At 41.4% G+C, this 21,006-nt stretch overlaps 1 protein-coding gene across 5 annotated transcripts in view; it reads left to right on the plus strand.

Annotated features, from left to right (window-relative positions):
* The first annotated feature begins 7,114 nt into the window (after positions 1-7,114).
* The window catches only part of YAF2 (YY1 associated factor 2), an 81,277-nt gene continuing 67,385 nt past the window's right edge, over positions 7,115-21,006 (plus strand). For 3 of the 5 annotated variants that reach the window (XR_001109478.3, XR_010339948.1, XR_010339949.1), the window contains exons 1-3: positions 7,115-7,213; positions 7,644-7,769; positions 9,356-9,736. Coding sequence is in view for 2 of the 5 variants with exons in the window: in XM_064369816.1 (XP_064225886.1) it covers positions 7,188-7,213; positions 7,644-7,769 (152 nt within the window). In the remaining 3 variants the exon portion in view is untranslated. The remainder of the gene's footprint in view (positions 7,214-7,643; positions 7,770-9,355; positions 9,737-21,006) is intronic. The other 2 variants (XM_064369816.1, XM_012465634.3) reach the window with 2 other exon arrangements.

Here is a 21,006-nt window from a genome sequence, read left to right on the forward strand (position 1 = left end):
GTACTTTGTTATGGTACCCTAGAAAACAAATACTGTACAACTGGTGATATATAACTTTTATAACTAACAAAATTAGATATCAGCCATCCAAACAAAAACCACACAAATCCATCTTTCAAAATGTGATTGGTTTTACTATTGTAGCTTACTATTCTCCTTTGAGTTCCTGCTCTCAGGGAAGGTTTGTAGCTTATTTCTCCCATAGGTACCCCATTTTCTTTCAAATTCCGGTTAATAAACAAGATGATACTTCTCATTTCAGGTGTTAGCTCCTGCTGCCTAATAACTATATACAACATTAATACATAGTTTTTATTGTTATTATGTTGGTTAAAAGACTCAAAACTAACCAGAAGATCCAGGGTCTCTGAGATCCTGTTGTCAGTTTCCTTTTTTTATTTTTATTTTTTTGAGACAAGGTCTCACTCTGTTGCCCAGGCTGCAGTGCAGTGGGACTATCATAGCTCACTGCAGCCTTGACCTTCCAGGCTCAAGTGATCCTCCCACCTTAGCCTCCCAAGTAGCTGGGACTATAGAAATGCACACCACACCAGGTTAACGTTTTTGTTTATTTGTTTGCTTTTTGGCGGGGGGGATGGAGTCTTGCTCTGTCGCCCAGGCTGGAGTGCAGTGGTGCGATCTCAGCTCACTGCAATCTCCGCCTCCTGGGTTCAAGCAATTCTCCTGCCTTAGCCTCCTGAGTAGCTAGGACTACAGGCGCGTGCCACCACGCCTGGCTGACTTTTTGTATTTTTGGTAGAGACGGGGTTTCCCTGTGTTAGCCAGGATGGTCTCGATCTCCTGACCTCACGATCCACCTGCCTCGGCCTCCCAAAAAGCTGGAATTACAGGCATGAGTCACCATGTCCAGCCTGTGTTTTTTTATTTTTAGTAGAAATGAAGTTTCACTGTGTTGCCCAGGCTAGTCTTGAACCCCTAAGCTCAAGCGATCCTCCTGCCTTGGCCTCTGAAACTGCTGGGATTATATGTATGAACCACTGCACCTGGCTCACACTGTCGGTTTTGATCTAAGACAGGCTCTCAATTTTTAAATTCATCTCCAGAGAGAACAGATTACTGTTCACCTGTGCACAGGATCACACGCACAATTTCAGTACCTACTCCAGTCTCTCCTAGGAAGCATACTGGAATGGAAATGGATATTATTATATCAGTGGCCTAGGGATTACTTTGATTTTAATTTATTTATTTTATAGAGACATAGTCCCATGTTGCCTAGGCTGGAGTGCAGTGGCTATTCACAGGCATGATCTCACAGCTGATCGGCATGCGGTTTTTTGTTTTGTTTTGTTTTGTTTTGGTGGTCAGAGGGGAGTCTATCTCTGTTGTCCAGGCTAGAGAGCAGTGGGGCCATCTCGGCTCAGTGCAACCTCCACCTCCTGGGTTCAAGCAAGTCTTCCTGCCTCAGCCTCCCGAGTAGCTGGGATTACAGGTGCCCGCCACCATGCCCAGCTAAGTTTTGTATTTTTTAGTAGAGACAGGGTTTCACCATGTTGGCCAGTCTGGTCTTGAACTCCTGACTTCAGGTGATCAGCCCACCTCGGCCTCCCTAAGTGCTGTGATTATATGTCTGAGCCACTGAGGCCCTGCACAGGAGTTTTGACCTGCTTAGTTTCTGACTTGGACTAGTTCACCTCTCCTTAGGCAACCTGGCGGCCCCTCACTCTTGGGGAGTCACCATATTGATGGAGAACTTAGTGTGGATACCCGAGTAGCATAGCACACCACAGCCCACAGCTCCTTGGTTCAAGCGATCCTCCCTGCCTCAGCTCTCAGCTTCCTCGGTAACTGGGGAAAGTAAAGATTAATTAATTTTTTTTTTTTTTTTTGAGACAGAGCCTCATTCTGCCACCCAGGCTGGAGTGCAGTGGTGTGATCTTGGCTCACTGCAACCTCTGCTTCCTGGATTCAAGCAATCCTCTCACCTCAGCCTCCCAAGTAGTTGGGACTACAGGTGCATGGCACCATGCCAGGCTAATTTTAGTTATTTTTTGTATTTTTTGTAGAGACAGGGTTTCCTCATAAGGCCCAGGCTGGTTTTAAACTCCTGAGCTCAAGATATCCACCCACCTCAGCCTTCCAAAATGTTGTGATTATAGGCATGAGCCACTGCGCTCGCCCTCATTTACCTTTTAAAAATTAAAGTAAAGCCAGACACAGTGGCTTATGCCTGGAATCCCAGCACGTTGGGAGGCTGAGGCAGGAGAATCGCTGAAGCCCAGGAGTTCAAAGCTGTAGTGACTTATGATCGAACCACCGTACGCCAGCCAGGCAACAGAGTAAGACTGTCTCAAAAAAAAAAAAAAAAAGAAAAGAAAATTATCAGAAAATTTCAACACTTTATTGTTAAATCATTAAAACGATGGTTACGTGTTTGAGTCACTTTACAAGTGACCCTAATGAATTACATTTCTAAAGCACTGAATTCTGTTAACGTATTGAAAAGACACCTGATTGGGTAAGAACCTGGGCCACTCTAGTAATAAAAAGATCTTTATTCTCTACATCAGCCGGTCTTATAGCTAGTAGAGAAACACTTTAGATGTGACCTTTTGTGGTGAAATGGGAGGAGCAGCTCCTGTACTACTGTCTCCATGTAAGCCTAGTAGAGGCAGAGATTTTTCTTTTTTTTTTACGAGAAACGCCAATAAATGGGAGGCAGTTAGTATCTTGCAAGGGCATGTGACTTTGTGCTCCACAAAAAGTAGGTTCCTTGTTCATCGACAAGGATGTGCACAGTTGTAAAGTTCATTTTGAAGGATAAATGTTAATTCCGGCATTTACTGACCATCCACTTTATGCAATATGCTTAACAGTTTGTAAATGCCAACAGGAAAGAAAAAAATCTCATTCAAGAATTGTAACACAAGTGAATGCCAGGCACGGTGGCGTGTGCCTGTAGTCCCAGCTATTCAGGAGGCTGAGGCTGGAGGATCTCTTGAGTCCAGGAGTTCTGGACTGTAGTGCGCTATGCTGATCGGGTGTCCGCACTAAGTTCGGCATCAATATGGTGACCTCCTGGGAGTGGGGGACCACCAGGTTGCCTAAAGAGGGGTGAACCCGGGGCCGGGCCTGTAATCCCAGTACTTTGGGAGGCCGAGGCCGGTGGATCATGAGGTCAAGAGATGGAGACCATCTTGGTCAACATGGTGAAACCCCGTCTCTACTAAAAATACAAAAAATTAGCTGGGCATGGTGGCGCGTGCCTGTAATCCCAGCTACTCGGGAGGCTGAGGCAGGAGAATTGCCTGAACCCAGGAGGCGGAGGTTGTGGTGAGCTGAGATCCCGCCATTGCACTCCAGCCTGGGTAACAAGAGCGAAACTCCGTCTCAAAAAAAAAAAAAAAAAAGAGGGGTGAACCGGCCCAGGTCAGAAACGGAGCAGTTCAAAATTCCCATGCTGATCAGTAGTGGGATCGCGCCTGTGAATAGCCACTGCACTCCAGCCTGGGCAACACAGCGAGACCCCGTCTCTTTTTAAAACAAACAAACAAAACCACAAGTGAACTTACTGATTATTTATTTTAGAAACAGGGTCTTGCTATGTTGCTTAGGCTGGTATTGAACTCCTGGGCTCAAATTATCTTCCTGCCTCAACATCCCAAGTGGCTGGGAATACAGGTGCACCCTAACCTGGCTATAAGTAGATATATTTATTCTCAGAATATTTACTGAGTACCCACCATGTATCACACTGTTCTCGGGGGCTGGAGACGCAGCAATAAAGACAACAAAAGTTCAGGCTGGACATGGTGGCTCATGCCGGTAATCCCAGCACTTTGGGAGGCGGAGTCGGGTGGATCACTTGAGGTCAGAAGTTCGAGACTAGCGGGGCCAACACGGTGAAACCCTGTCTCTAAAAGAAAAGAAAAGAAAAGAAAAAAAACAAAAGTTCTTGTCCTTTTTGTTCATGATTCAGAGGTGCTGCTTACTTTCCAGTGATGGAGGTTATAATCTAGTGAAATGGTGATTTGCAGCATGGGGGATTTTTTTTAAGAGAGCTTGATTTAGCTTTCTTTTTAAAAAATACATTGTTAGGCGGGTGGATCACGAGGTCAAGAGACCGAGACCATCCTGGTCAACAAGGTGAAACCCCGTCTATACTAAAAATACAAAAATTAGCTGGGCATGGTGGCGCACGCCTGTAGTCCCAGCTACTCTGGAGGCTGAGGCAGGAGAATTGCTTGAACCCAAGAGGCGGAGGCTGCGGTGAGCCAAGATTATGCCATTGCACTCCAGCCTGGGTAACAAGAGCGAAACTCCGTCTCAAAAAAAAAAAAAAAAAAAAAACATTGTTGCCGTCACTTTTGCAAGTAGAGCAGTTCTTGTCAGTCTCTTTGAAGATCCATCCAGTTGAGGAATTTAAAAACATCACAATGCCTTAGCCTTGTAAGGGACCTTAGTTGTGGTAACAGTTTTAACTCCTTTATTTTACATACGAAAAAAAGACACTTAACTGAGTTTACCCACAGCAATACTGAGAGGTTAAAGACCAGGCCTTAAATCTCGGTCTCTTTTATAGGTTCCTCAACCATACTCCTCATAGTTTGTGGGTTTCTGAATTCGGGTCTGAATCATCAGAAGCTACATTTGCAAAAACTTCAGAGAGTACAATGAATTTAGAGACTGCTGTAAATGCGGTGATTTGGTTAATCAGAAAGAAGGCGTGGTGAAAGACGAATAGGATACCTGAGCTCTAACCCTGGTCTACTCATTAAAGAAAAACCATTTAACCTGGGCCCTAACTTCCTTGTCTTTAAAATGAAGGGCTAGACCATGGATTTACAATGGCTCGACTTAACGATTTTTCTACTTTACGTTGGGTTTAACCGGTGTATTAAATGCATTTTCGATTTACGATTTTTTTTTTTTTTTTTTTTGAGACGGAGTCTCGCTCTGTCGCCACGCGCGATCTCGACTTACTGCAACCTCCGCCTCCCGGTTTTAAGCCATTCTCCTGCCTCAGCTTCCTGCGTAGCTGGGACTACAGGCGCGCGCCACCACATCCAAGCTAATTTTTGTATTTTTAGTAGAGACGGGGTTTTACCGTGTTGGCCAGGATGGTCTCGATCTGTCCTCGTGATTCGCCTGCTTTGGCCTCCCAAGTGCTGGGATTACAGGCGTGAGCCACCGCGCCCGGCGATTTTCCGTATTTTTTATTTAAGATAGATTTATCGAGAAGTATCCCCATTCTAATTCGAAGAGCATCTGCAATTGATGAGACCATGTGCATAGTACTTGGAGTACGTATAGTACTTTGAGTATGCACTTTGTAAATCCCTGTACTTTGTAAATAAATGCATATTACGTACAGGGATTTACAAAGTGCCTGGCACATAGTGCTTAAAAAAAGGTTATTTATTTAGAGACGGAGTCTCGCTCTGTAGCCCAGACTGGAGTGCAGTGATGTGATCTAGGCTCACTGTAACCTCCACCTTCCCGGTTCAAGCAATTCTCCTGTCTCAACCTCCCGAGTAGCTGGGATTACAGGTGCCCGCCACCATGCCAGGCTAATTTTTTTTTTTTTTTTTTTAAGAGATGGGGGTTTCACCGTGTTGGCTGGAACTCCTGACCTCAGGCGATCTACCCGCCTCGCCTCCCAAAGTGCTGGGATTATTCGCGTGAGCCACCGCACCCGGCCAAAAAAAAAAAAAAAAATGTTACTTTATTATTAATCGCACAACTTCATATATGTGCCATTCAGAATATGAAAGAGTTGAAAATTACAGAAATTAAACAATACTTCCAAGGTCTATAAGCTAAGAAACAGGGGAAGCAGGCTGAGAACCCTGGACTTCTGACTGCACTATTTTCTTTGCAGTTTAGCTATAAAATTATCATTTTACATGAATTCGGACTTGATATAAACCTAGAAATATGGAAACAGAACAGTTAAAGAGGGATATACTTTATGCAGAAGAAACCCATGTGCATGAAGGAAGGGTTCTGGTAAAAGAAAGAATGAGTTTCATCTGCAGTCTTTTGTCAAGCGGTAGCTTTTCTTATGGGAGAGGGTTGCAGAGGTAGGGAAAATGTGTGAAGCCTTTGAATGCCAGGCTAAGGAGTGTAGGAGTCGTTAGTTCTTGATGAGAATTGTGGCATAGTATTAACAGCATTTTATTATTAATCTGGTTGTGGATTACTTAATAGATTGGGGAGGTGGAAGTGGAGCTTCGGAGACCAGTTAGATAGCTGTTGCTACATCTGGAGTATGAGTACCTTTCGCATGTTGCGGTAAAGAGACCTGGGAAAGTGTTCTTTTGTTAGCAGACATCGTTGAAGGCACATGCAAATTCCTTATATTTAAAAAGGCCTTATGAGTATGTACCGGTTTCTTTTAAAAGCAGCTACTGCAGAGGCCTGTGAGGCCAAAAGGGCGCGTTTGAAATTAAAGCAGAGTTAGACTCCTAGTTTTGTAATTTTTTAACTATGTAGCCTAGAGGAAGTCACCTAACCTCTCTTGAGTCTAGGTTTCGATTCCTCTAAGTTAGGGGTGACAATCCTCACTTGTTAGATCAACTGTGTGCATAAACCAGACAGTGCTTTAAGGCATCTAGCAATGGCGCTGCGTGTTGGTTCCCGCCTTCCCCCTGGTATCCCGCAGGCGGAGTAGCCGAGGACGGCGGAGGCCAGGAAAGTCGTTCTATCTGGAGACCCCCGGCTGGCACTTCCATCTAGCCCTTGACAGGCCTCCGAACGCCGACCGGCCCCACCTTGGACCAAGTTTCGCACGGAATGACGGAGCATACCCTGCCAGCCGGTGGGGCAGACGTTTTCCTTTTCAGGGGGGCTCTGGAGCGCGCAGCAGTCCCTGGCAGCCCGGGATGCCGAGGGGGCGGTGGGGAAACAGCGCGAAGAGGCGGCGCCTGCGGCCACCCCCGCACCTCTCGCCCGCGAACTCGCCGCGGGTGCTGGGCCGCGCTGGCCGCGTTTGAAGTCTCCGGCGCGGCCGCTGGTTGGCGGGCGTGGGTCACGTGCGCTCAGGCAGGAGTTTCCCCGACAGCTGGAGGCTGCGTGGGATCCGGCGGCGGCTCCCGAGCGCGGCGGTGCGGCCTTCCCCGCCCCCTCCCTCCTCCCCCGCCCGCTTCCGCCCGGCTTATTATCCTCCTTATTGACAAACAGAGCGGCCGCGGCGGCGACTCTCGGCGTGAGTTGATAGCCAAGCCATGGGAGATAAGAAGAGCCCCACCAGGTAACAGCGCCCGGGCCCCGGGGCCCGGACTGTGCGGGCAGCAGGGCCCTGGCGCAGGGCTTCGGGTGGCCGCCTCGCTCGCCGCCTGGGCACCGGGGCGAGCACGGGGGCGGCGCCGCTGCTGTGCGAGTGCTGCCGCGTGAGGGGGCCGGCGCCGGCCGCCCCACAATGGAGCCGCGATGGCGGCAGCGGCTGGAGCGGCAGCCCGGAGAGGCTGTGGCGGCGGCGGAGACTGCGGCCGCGCTCGCGCCCTGCCTCTTCCTGACTCCCTTCCCCCGCCGAGCCGGGGCGCGGCGCGCCGGGGGCCCGCGGGGCCAGGGTCGCGGAATTGGGGCGGGGGGCGGGGGGCGGGGGCGGCTGCGGAGCCCGGGCGCCTGGCGCGGCCTGTTGGTGACCCCGCGCCGCGTCGTGTCCGGGTTGTGTCCTGCAGGCCAAAGCGGCAGCCGAAGCCGTCCTCGGATGAGGGTTACTGGGACTGTAGCGTCTGCACCTTCCGGAACAGCGCGGAGGCCTTCAAGTGCATGATGTGCGATGTGCGGAAGGGCACCTCCACTCGGTGAGTCCCGGGCCTGCCCCGCGTGCCGCCGGCCCGGCGGGGTGGCGACCAGAGGACGCCCCTGCGGCTGCCGCCCCCTCCCATGACAATCGCAGACCCTGCGGGAGGAGGCGAGACGGAGGTGGTGGCGGCGATAGGAACTGGGTCACATTGATCGAGACCCAGGCGATGGTTTGCGGTGAGGGATAATTGAAGAGGCTGTAACGTTTTTTGCTGCCAAGAGAGAATAAATTATTTAAGGGAGGCATTAGCTACTGCGATTTAATTCGTATCGCTAGGTGTAATGCCCCTCTCCCCACTCCGGGTATAAATATGTTGGCTGCATTGTGTAGGGATCAAGGAAAACCCATAAAATCCTCTTTTAGGAGCAAAGGATATAATTTAATTTCATTCCTCAAAAAAGAAATTATCTCATTGCAGAATACACAATATATTAAACTTTTTTTATCTATATAGACGTCTGGAAGGGTCAGATCAAGGTTTTATTTAGTGTTTTTTATTCCAGTTCTCTAATATTTTATAAATAAGTAGTTGGAGATGAGCCCAGTCACAGGAACAGATTTTTACTGAAAGTATCTGTATATCTTTTAAATGGCAGTCTCTTAGACAAATGAGATGAAAAGATCTCTATTTTCAGACTTCATTTTATTGTAAGCTTGCAGTATAATAACTCTGTCTTTTAAAAAATGACTTTGAATCAAGTGGATAAAGAAAATCAGGAAATTCAGTCAGCGGCATTCTTAATCCGTCAGCACTTAGTTATTGAGCTCCTTGATTTTTATAGGAAGGTACCTTTTGAATTAAATATAATCCTGTGATTTATTACTTAATATTTAGAGAAGATACTTAATATTACTTAATATTTAGAGAAGATATAAAGTCCATTAGAAACTATAACAATAAGCATATTAATCTGTCTTACTGTTGCTTTAAAAAAGAGGGCATATATAATATTGACATATAAAAATATTCGGTAGACGTTAGTTTTCTAAAAAATGAGGTATCTTGATTTTTTAAAACACTGTTTACAGAATTTTATTAAATTTAAAATTTAGAGACAGGAATAGTTGACAACGTATTTGAAAATTTTCTTAGTGAAGTTCGTTGCTTTTGACATGCTTGCTTTTTGTAAATTATTTGCTTTTTGTATATTCCCACAGTGAGTAAAATATTTTGTACATTTTTCATATTCAAAAAGCAAACTTTCAAACATATGCTAAATTTAAGAAATTACAAAAGAACACTCCAAAAAGAAAAAAGGTATTTGCTAAGATGATTGTGGTTACTATTTTTGGACCCGTGATTTGTGATTTAAGTATTTTGAAAAACCGCATCTTCATGACTGTAAGGTTGGAGTTGGTTTAGAGTATATTTGTATGTCTATGTTAGTACTTTGGGCTTTTTAAAATGCTCAATAAGCAATTTTTAGAAAATTTGTTTCTTGGAGGCAGGAACCTTAAAGTGGAGACTATTATAATCTTAATCTCTGGTACTATATATTATTGCTTTTTGTTGTTCCCTCTTCTATTTTCTTGTAGCCATTAGAAAAATACTGAAACTAGAAGAGCCTATATGTTTATTTGCAGGGACAGCAAGGAAGGGGGGAAGCTGGTGTCCTACTCCACAGCCAGTCTTGGGGTTAGAGGAACCCTGAGAAATAGAGTAGGTGGTGGCAGCTCAGAAGAGAAGAAACAGGCCGAATACCTGGCACCTGGAAGAAGAAGGAATATAGTACGCAGGGGAGTTGGCCCAGGACAGAGAAGTGGGCCTAGTTTAAGAGGCTTGAGGCCCACATGGGGGCCCCTGACTTTTTTTTTTTTACCGGTACATCTGAGCTCTTGTAGATCCAATTTTTAGTGGTGGAAACATAACTTGAGGAGGACTCAGAGAAGCATTGTCATTTGGATTGAAACTGAAGAGGCTCTGGGCAACTCACCAGAAATCTAAGGGACACTGTGTTCCTGAAAGTAAGTGTTCTACACTACGACCCTCTCAGCTTCTTCCTTCCTCTCTCTGAATTGTCTCTTCTCTTTTGATTTTGGCTCTAAGTTAAACTTAAGAGCTCTATTTCTCTGTTATCTGTTATTTTCCTAGTGGTTTCTGAAATTCAGGGTGGAATCCATGTTTATAGAACAGTGGAACAGAGTATTGTTAATAGAGAAGATATTGATTGCATCACAGAATATTAATATTTTTCCTCTCTGGTCATGTTAGAAAAACAATATTAAAGGACTGCAGAACGCTACTGAGAAGCAAAAGTTTCAGTAGTTGGAAGGAATAATTCTCCATAATTGACATGTTAATTAACAGTTAGGGTAATTTCCAGAGTAAGGTTGGCAAGTACTAAAGCTGGGACTGGATAGCTGCAGAGCAGAAGGATGCAGTTTGCTAATCATTTGTTTGTGTGACCCACAGATGGGATTTGAATCCTGACCTTTGAAATGATTCTGCCTCATTGTCAAATACGAGGCCAAATCTAAGTCATTCTAGACATTTGAAAAACGTTTTTCTGTTTAAACCTGCAGAGAAGACTGAGTCCTTGTTCTACCTTTACATCTTTTTTTTCCCCTTCCTTTCTTCTTTTTTGTGGTAGGATCTCATTCTGTTGCCCAGGCTGAGTTCTGTGGCACCATCCAGGCTCGTTGTACCTTGAATCCGAGGCTCAAGGGATCCTCCCACCTCAGCCTCCTGAGTAGCTGGAACTACAGATGCACACCACCATGTGTGGCTAATTTTCTTACATTTTTGCAGAGATGGTGGATTTCTCTATGTTGCCTAGGCTAGTCTCAAACTGCTGAGCTCAGGCAATCCTCCCACCTTGACCTCCCAAAGAGTTCGGATTATAGATGTGAGCCGCCATGCTGGCCCCCCGATAAAGACTTTAAGTCTTTATTGACAGTATACTTTTTTTTCTTTAAAGAATATTAAGTTCAAATTCTTCTTATTGCAATAGAAGCTCATTTTTTTTTGGATCTATCCATGGTAGGTCATGTCTTTCTGTAGGATAAAGTTACATTCATAGCATGTATTTCAAAATAAAACTTGATTTGTTGTAGCTTCAATTCCTCAATTTTTAATTTTTAGATTCTAGGGTGCATGTGCATGTTTGTTACTTGGGTATATTGCAGACTAGTGAGATTGGCTTTCTAGTGTACCCATTACTCAAATAGTGAACATTATACCCAACAGGTAATTTTTCAACCACTCACTCCAAAATTTTTTACATTGTGCTTTTGTGTGAGAAACAGTAAATGTCAAACTGATAGGAAAATTTTTAAAGGAAAAAAAATGCCATGGTGACAAATTATTTTCAAGATGCTACACAGTCTTTGTATCTGAAGTTTCTTAAAAGGCAAGAAATGTCTCAGATATAAACACAAGAAACTTTAGGAAATTAAGGGTCATTCTTGGCTGGACCCAGTGGCTCATACCTGTGAGCCCAGCACTTTGGGAGGCTGAGACAGGAGAATTTCTTAAGGCCAGGAATTTGAGACCAACCTGGGCAACACGGTGAGACCTCGTCTCTACTAAAAAAAAAAAAAAAAAAGCTGGATGTGGTGGTGCGTGCCTGTTGTCTCAGCTACTCAGGAGGCTGAAGTGGGAGGATCCCTTGAGCCCTGGAGTTCTAGGTTGCAGTGAGCTGTGATCACACTGCTGCACTCCAGCCTGGGCAGCAGAGTGAGACCCTGTCTCAAGAAAACCAAAACCAAAACCAAAAACATTGTGAATCATCAGAGAAAACGAGATATTAAATATTAAAAATAGTCTGTATGAGGGTGATGATCAATGTATGATGATTAAATTAAGACTAGTATCTTATTGCTACTTCACCTAGGAATAAAGAGTTACTTTATCGCTTAATTCAGATAGCAAATATTTAGAAATAAAAATGGTAGAACCGTTGGTTTGGGTTTTAAACTGTGGTCTAAATGAGAACCTATTAAACAATACCTAGTTCATACCAGGCTTTCAAATATAACAGGTAATGTTACATTTTCTTAGAGTATATTGTAACAGTCCTTGAGGTTTCTCATAGGTGTTATTTTAGAGAGCTGTGAAAAAGATTTTACATAGTAGAAAGAGTGCTAGGTGTTATACTGGTATGAGTTTGGTAACTTTCGTGTCAACCATTTCAATATTCAGCATTCAGCAAATGTTTATTGAGCGTCTTATATAAGGGCTGAATTGGGTACTGGACATACAGTGGTGAGTAAAATGCATTTTTTTTGTTTGTTTCTTTAGAATTTTACGGTTTTGCAAGTCAAAACCACTTTGGACTGTACCAAGCGCTATATGTGAGGTTTGGTATTAGTAGATCTTTCCTTACGTGTAGGCTGAAGAGGTGAAACTTCTTCATTAAAAAGTATATTGTATGTAACTGAAAACAGTATTATCATTAGGTAAAAAGAATGAGTTATTTCAGCTTCTGTAACAAGTGAACTATAAAATCCACATTCTGAAAGAAGCTTAAACCAACTGTCATCTGATAAAACTCTTTTCAGTATTGTTGTCTTGCCGTACTTGCTGTCTGTCTTCAAATTTGAGGTTTGGCACTGATTCTCCTAGACTTTTGGTGTAGGAATGGGAGAAAAGAATTGAGGACCATCTACATAAGTCCTTTTTAATGAAATGCACGGTTCCTGAGCCGCCTCCTGTCTATCTGAGGAGCCTTTCTAGCAACCATTTAGTTGTTCAGAGAGTTCTTATTCTAGAAAGTTTATTACTTAATTGTCTTTGTCCTCCCTTTATGTTAGAGGACTCACGCTAGTTAATTGTTTATGGGTAAATTTTGCAAGTAATTAGTGTTTGAATAGTCTGGATATCAGAATGGTTTTCAAAATGTAGTCTAAGTGACACTGAGAGTCCCTGAGATCTTTTTAGTTAGTCTGTGAGATTCAAACTGTTTTTATAATAATTTGAAGATGTTATTTGCCTTTTTCACTGTGATGATGCAGAGGCAATGGTGGGTAAAACTGCCAGCACCTTATCATGAATCAAAGTGGTGGCACCAAATTGCTATCTTCATTGTGATATTCACCACCATGTACATGCATGCAGTAAGAATAATGCCAGTTTGAATTAAGAGTATCCTTGATGAAGCAGTAAAATTTACTAATTTTATTACATCTCATGCATTTTTAAATATTGTCTGACAAAATGGGAACTACACATAAAGGACTTCTACTGTATACTTAAGTATAGTGGTTAAGGGAAAGCACATGTGTAGTTTGTTTTGCAAGCAGAACTAGTTTTTTTTCCATAGAATATCATTTTTACTTGGAAGACTACCTGACAAACTACAGTTATTCAGACTTGGCTATTTAGCATATATTTTCTTAAAAATGAATATATTCAAGAAATATATCACTTCAAGGAAAGCACTTGATAGTATATGTTGCTAGTGATAATCATTCAAGTGAAAAATAGAATTTTTGAAAATTTGTAGCAACAATGAGCTTTAGAGCTTCTGTGTATAATAAATACTTTTCTGAGAAGATTAGTGGTGCTATCAATGAATATAATTTCTGATATTTTGCCATGAAATGTGTCAACATTTGGAAGATAACGCATAACTCAGCAAAGAAATGGTTCCTAGTTACCGATAAATGATTTTACAAAACCGCCATGGATAATTCATTCCAAGTACAAAATACCAATGGATTTTAAGGGAACACTGAAAACTTCATTGATGTGGTTTCAGATTTTACATTGCAGCTAACCTTTGAGAAACAACTGTGTTTTGATGTAGTATCAAAGAAGAACATCTATAATTATCTGAAAATGCTATTGAACTACTTACGTCTCTTCAACTATATATCTGTGAGAGTCCAGGTTTTCTTAATATTTTTGGACCAAAACAATGTATTGCAACAAATTGAATGCTGAGACAGATGTGACAATCCAGATGTCTTCTATTAAGCCAGATGTTAGAGGTTTGCAAAAACATACAGTGCCACTCTTCATATAAAATATCTTTGTTTTGGAAAATAATGTTTTTTAAAACAAAAATATGTCATTTCTCATGTGATGTATTTGTTTTTAGATGAACTATTCAATATATTTAGGTTTTTAATCAGTTTTTATTTCTAATATAGTAAACATCAATATATGACCAACATTAAGAAAGCAAACAAAAAAATTTTTTTTTTAATTTTTTTAAATTTTAAGAGTATAAAGGATCCTGAGACCAAAAAGTTTGTGAACTGCTGGTCTAGAGTTTATTGGCTTGGGTTTCTACATGCAATGGATTTACTTCAGCAGGCATTCTTTTTATTTCCTTTACAGTGTGAGGCCTGATAACTAGTATCCTACTTGTTTAACTTGTTTAATCTCACTCATCTTTTAGTGTCGCCTCCAAAGTATTTGATGTTGTTGGCCGTTTTTTCCTTCTTTAATTGAAACTCTCCTTCCTTGATGCCTCTAACACTTCTTTTTCATAGATTACCATATGTATCTCTGAAACCAATTCCTGCCTCCCCAAACCTGGCACCTGTATATTCTTTACTTTGTATGTGGCATAAACTCCTTTCTGGACCCTCAGCTAAAAACCATCATTGTCTCAACTTCGAGTCTAATTTGTAGTCGTCCTTCATGTCCTTTCTCTGGATCATCTCTTAAATCTGTCCCTTTTCCAGTTTATGTAGTTATAGTTCAGAAGCCAATATCGTTTCTCTCATGAACTATTGGACAAATTGGTCTCTCCTTTGGAATGCTACTAACATTATCTTCATTATCTTTTTGGAAACCTATCTGATTATCTGATTATGTTGGTCCCTGTATATTTTAAAAAAAAATGAGTCCTCTTTAGTGGCTGCTGAATAAAAGCTGAAATCCTGAGTATAGTGTTCAAAGCTATAATAATAATCGATCCCTAAACTACCTTCCTAGCTTAATTTTCTGCTGCTTATCCTGATCCTGTACTGCATCAGCACTGAAGCATTTTTATCATATGGTAGTTTTCAAAGAAGCCCTCTAGGATTACTGTCCCTCCACCCCTTGGTATCATATTGATTCTATGTATGTACAGTCAGTCATACGCTCCATAATGACATTTTGGTCAGTGGGGGACCACATATACAGTCTCATAAAATGATAATACTGTATTTTTACTCTACTTTTTCTATATTTAGTTATGTTTAGATACAAATACCATGGTGTTACAATTACCTGCAACATTCAATGTAGTAACATGTTGTATAGGTTTGTAGCCTAGGAGCAATAGGCTGTATCATATCGCCTAGGTATGTAGTAGGCTGTACCATCTAGGTTTGTATAAGTACATTCTCTGATGTTCCCATGATGAAATTACCTAATAATGCATTTTTCAGAACATATTCCCGTCATTAAATGATGCATGACTGTATGTATATGTAATTATTCCTAGCGAATCACTGTATTGTAGTATAGTTGTCTAGATACTTATCTGCCCTACAGGGCAGAGATTGTCTTATTCACTTTGGTATTTCCAGAAGCTAATAAAATACCTGAAGTATTACAGATATTTCAGTGTTTTTAATTAATGTTCCTTCAAATTTAACTATTGCTCTTTGACACCTGACATTGCTTTTCCAATAATTTTAAACACTATGTTTGTAAAAATACTATCAGACTATTTTGTCAAGTCTTAAGTTGTAGGTATAAATCATTTTGGCATTATTTATTATTTTCTGAGACAGGGTTTCACTCTGTTGTCTGGGGTGGAGTGCAGTGGTGTGGATATAGCTTACTGCAGCCTCAACCTCCCAGGCTCAAGTGGTCCTCCCACGTAAGCCTCCCAAGTAGCTAGGACTACAGGAGCGTGCCACCACGTCTGGCTAATTTTAAAACTTTTAGTAGACGGGGGTGTCGCCCTGTGTTGCTCAGTCTGGTCTTGAACTCCTGGGCCCAAGCAGTCTTCTCACCTTGGCCTCCAAAATGTTGGTATTACAGTCATGAGCCACCACACCCAAATGTTTTAGCAGTATTTCAAGGATGATATTGTACATGAACACCTTAGCATTGTTAAGGAACAGCTTTGGAAAGTTGTATATTATTGTTATCTCATTTGCGGCCACTTAGGTCTCATTTTTCAGATTATTGAAATTTAGGTAATATAGCTAAAAATGAAGTATTCTTGACTAAAGTAAACCATTGAAGTCATGAAAGTGTACAGCGTATTAGGAAATATATTGTATTCCATTGCTACAAAGAGAATAAAATACCTAGGAATACAGCTTACAAGGGATGTGAAGGATCTCTTCAAGGAGAACTTCAGACTACTTCTCAAGAAAATGAGAGAGGCCACAAATAAATGGAAGAACATTCCATGCTCATGGGTAGGAAGAATCAATATCGTAAAAATGGCAATACTGCCCAAAGTAATGTATAGATTCAGTGCTACCCCCGTCAAGCTACCATTGACATTCTTCACAGAATTAGAAAAAACTACTTCAGGCCAGGTGTGGTGGCTCATGCCTCTAATCCCAGCACTTTGGGAGGCCAAGGTGGGCTGATCACAAGGTCAAGAAATCGAGACCATCCTGGCCAACATGGTGAAACCCTGTCTCTACTGAAAAATACAAAAATTAGCTGGATATGGTGGCACACATCTGTAGTCCCAGCTACTTGAGAGGCTGAGGCAGGAAAATTGGTTGAACCTGGGAGGTGGAGGTTGCAGTGAGCCAACATTGTGTCACTGCACTCCAGCCTGGTGGCTGGCAACATGGCAAGACTCTGTCTCATAAAAAAAAAACAAAAAACTTCAAATTTCTTATGGAACCAGATAAGAGCCCATATAGCCAAGACTATCCTAAGAAAAAGGAACAAAGCTGGAGGCATCATGCTTCCTGACTTCAAACTATACTACAAGACTGCAGTAACCAAAGCAGCACGGTGCTGGTACCAAAACAGAGATGTAGACAAATGGAACAGAACAGAGACCTCAGAAATAACGCCACACATCTATAGCCATCTGATCTTTGACAAACCTGACAAAAACAAGCAATGAGGAGAGGATTCCCTCTTTAATAAATGTTGTTGGGAAAACTAGCTAGCCATATGCAGAAAACTGAAACTGAACCCCTTTATACAAAAATTAACTCAAGATGGATTAAAGTCTTAAACATAAGACCTAAAGCCGTAAAAACCCTAGAAGAAAACCTAGGCCATACCATTCAGGACATAGGCATGGGCAAAGACTTCATGACGAAAACACCAAAAGCAATGGCAACAAAAGCCAAAATAGACAGATGGGATCTAATTAAACTGAAGAGCTTCTGCACAACAAAAGAAACTATCATTAGAGTGAACAGGCAACCTACAGAATGGGAGAACATTTCTGCAATCTGTTCACCTGACAAAGGGCTAATATCTAGAATCTACAAAGGACAGAAACAAATTTATAAGAAAAAAATAATCCCATCAAAAAGTAGGCAAAGGATATGAACAGATACTTCTTAGAAGAAGACATTTATGCAGCCAACAAAGATACGAAAAAAAGCTCATCATCACTGGTCATTAGAGAAATGCAAATGAAAACGTGATCAGATACCATCTCGTGCCAGTTAGATTGGCAGTCATTAAAAAGTCAGGAAACAGATGGTGGAGGGGATATGTAGAAATAGGTTTCTATTTCACTTTTTGTTTGTTTGTTTGTTTGTTTGTTTTTGAGACGGAGTTTTCACTCTTGTTACCCAGGCTGGAGTGCAATGGCGCGATATCGGCTCACCGCAACCTCTGCCTCCTGGGTTCAAGCAGTTCTCCTGCCTCAGCCTCCTGAGTAGCTGGGACTACAGGTGTGCGCCACCATGCCCAGCTAATTTTTGTATTTTTTAGTAGAGACAGGATTTCACCTTGTTGATCAGGATGGTCTCGATCTCTTGACCTCGTGATCCACCTGCCTCGGCCTCCCAAAGTGCTGGGATTATAGGCGTGAGCCACCATACCTGGCCCTAGGAACGCTTTTACACTGTTGGTGGGAGTGTAAATTAGTTCAGTCATTGTGGAAGACAGTGTGGCGATTCCTCAGTCTGAAACCAGAAATACCATTTGCCCCAGCAATCCCATTACTGTGTGTATACTCAAAGGATTGTAAATCATTCTACTATAAAGGCACATGCACATGTGCGTTTATTGCAGCACTGTTCACAATAGCAAAGACTTGGAGTCGACCCAAATGCCCATCACACTATGGAATACTATGCAGCCATAAAAAAGGATGAGTTCATGTCCTTTGCAGGGACACGGATGAAGCTGGAAACCATCATTCTCAGCAAACTACTACAGGAACAGAAAGCTGAACACCCCATGTTCTCACTCATAAGTGGGTGTTGAACAATGAGAGCACATGGACACAGGGAGGGGAAACATCACACATGGGGGCCTGTCGGGGATTGGGGGCTTGGGGAGGGATACCATTAGGAGAAATACCTAATGTAGATGATGGGTTGATGGGTGCAGCAGACCTCCATGGCATGTGTATGCCTGTGTAACAAACCTGCATGTTCTGCACATGTATTCCAGAACTTAAAAAGCGTATAAAAGGAAATACATTGCATTCCTCACCTAAATTGTTAGTTTTTTGTTTAATGAAAAAGTTAAGGTAGTTGACATCAAGAGCCTATCAGAAACTAAAATATATTATAAATACATGCTTATTGGGAACATATCATATGCAATGAATTATGCTAGGACTACTGAATTGTGGATGAGACCCAATACTAGCCTTTAAGGGTTTGAATTCTAGCACAGAAGGTAATAATTGCTAGTGAGTAAAATACAAGGGGTTGAGAATGGGTTTTCCAACATAGTTCTAGTTTTTGGAGAAGACTATGCTTATATGAAATCAATTATTGTTGTGGCCTTTTAAAAACTTTGTATTTTATTTTACTTTAAGTTCTGGGATACATGTGCAGAATGTACAGGTTTGTTACATAGGAATACATGTGTCATGGTGGTTTGCTGTACCTATCAACCCATCATCTAGGTTTTTATTTTTATTTATTTTTTTTAGTTTTAGTCATGGTTTTGATTGCAAACATCATCTAGGTTTTAAGCCCCACATGCATTAGATGTTTGGCCTAATGCTCTTCCTCCCCTTGCTGCCCCACCCTTCAACAAGCCCCAGTGTGTGATGTTCCCCTCCCTGTGTCCATGTGTTCTCATTGTTCAGCTCCCACTTATGGGTGAGAACATGTGGTGTTTGGTTTTCTGTTCCTATGTTAGTTTGCTGAGAATGATGGTTTCCAGCTTCATCCATGTCCCTGCAAAGGACACGAACTCATTCTTTTTTATGGCTGCTTGTGGCCATTATTAATAAAGCACTTTTGGCTGAGTGAGGTGGCTCACACCTGTAATCCCAGCACTTTGGGGAGGTGGAGGCAGGAGGATTGCTTGAGCCTTTAAGACTAGCCTGGGCAACATAGCGAGACCCCCATCTGTACAAATACATACGTAAATATAAATAAAGCACTTTTGGTAAAATGTGCTTTAGCATCATGGCCAGTTTTCAGTTTGATTGATTACCTTCTTCCCTAAGAAATTTCAGCCAAATTATGTTATTTGAATCAGCTGCCACTTTATTGTTGGGTAAAGCCTTCTCCTTATTTTTTTTGTTTGTGTATATATGTATATATATGTATTTTTTAAAAAAAACTACTGTTTTTAAGATGATAGTTATATAATCAGTGGAAAAATTTAGTAGACTGAAACTTCCTACATAGTATGCTGGCCCTATATGTAACCTTGAGGGAAGGAAGAATAGGCAAAGAAACCTTTCACCCAACTATGATAGTTTTATAAACCTGTTTCAAACAACCCAGGTTTCAATCTAGGTGCTAATATTCATTTTGTGACTGTATTTCTTTTTTTTTTTTCTTGCCAATGACATTATAAATCATGCCTTTGTAACTGTGACTGGATTTCTACCTTCCTCACCAGTTGCATAGGGTGGTTTGATAAGCAAATGGAAGTGTATATCGGAAAACATTCTGAACACAGTAAAGCATTGCACAAGTGACAGATAATCAAAAATACAACTTTTACTGAATTTCCAACACCAGAAACTACCAGAAGTAACAACAACAACAACAAAAAAACCAACGAATTTGGCAGCCATAAAAGATAAGCTATCATTTATTCCTTAACAGTAATGGCCACTATTTACTGAACACTTACTGTGTGTCATTTAATCTTCTCAACAATGCTTTTGAAAGAAAATGAAAAAAACCTGAATATCATGCTGGCTATCATTGCCAACATAGCCAATAAGGTAACTTAAGAAACAGACACTAAACTTAATAATGTAACACTAGTATAAAATTATTTTATTTACAAAATAGATGGTTTCTGGGATGATTTTTCAAGTATTGAGTATGTATAAATTTAACAATCCTGTCCTTTTATGTAAACACACTTGTGTAGTGCTTTACTGTGTTCAGAGTGCTTTCCTATATATCCTTCTCTTTGCTCATCAAACCACACCTATATGGCTGGTGAGGAAGATGGTCTGCTAGTCAAAGAATTAATGTTAGAGTCTAGGTTGAAACCTGGGTTGTTTGATTACTGGTTGATCTTTTTACTCCTTTGTCTTTAATAAATGGGTTTATAAAACTATCCTAGTTGAATGAAAGGTTTTTTGCTTATTCCTTTCCTTCAAGGTTAGATATAGGGTCAAGATACTTGGCAGAAAGATTAACATTCTGTGGAATATCAAGTTTTCATGCAAGGATTTAGTGAAACCTTAGTGTTTTTTTCTTTAAGGTATGTTTTCCTTAATTCTTTATAGCTTGTAATAATTACTTAACAGATGTTTGTTGAACACCTACAGAGTTTTGTTTATTGGTTTTCATGGTTGCTAAAAACTGTACCTTTTGTTAAATGAGCTGTGATTTATGATCATGTTTTAAAAGAGTCTGTATGTACTTCATTCTGTAATATTGTTTATTGTGGGAAATTATAGAATTACTGAGAATTATAGAGGTAAAAGGAACCTTTCAAGTGTCTCTAGAGTGTTTAGTCATTTCCTGAGCCAGACAAGTTTTTATTATTTGAAACCTTAATCGTAGACAGATAAGAGAGTCATCAGAGGGAAGATATTGAGAGGTTTGGAGTAGAGAGGCTTGTATTAAACTTTTGAAATGGGTTGAACACACTATTATTTGCAAAACCTTTTTGTTGAGATTTTTAGCTAAGTTTGGAGGATTCTTAATTGTGGAACTTGGGGAACTAGTAATATTTAGCAATCTGCTGGGTGAGGTCT

Source organism: Aotus nancymaae, unplaced genomic scaffold, assembly GCF_030222135.1.
Source record: "Aotus nancymaae isolate 86718 unplaced genomic scaffold, 86718_ANA_hifiasm-v0.15.2.pri h1tg000092l, whole genome shotgun sequence".
NCBI classification, from domain to species: domain Eukaryota; kingdom Metazoa; phylum Chordata; class Mammalia; order Primates; family Aotidae; genus Aotus; species Aotus nancymaae.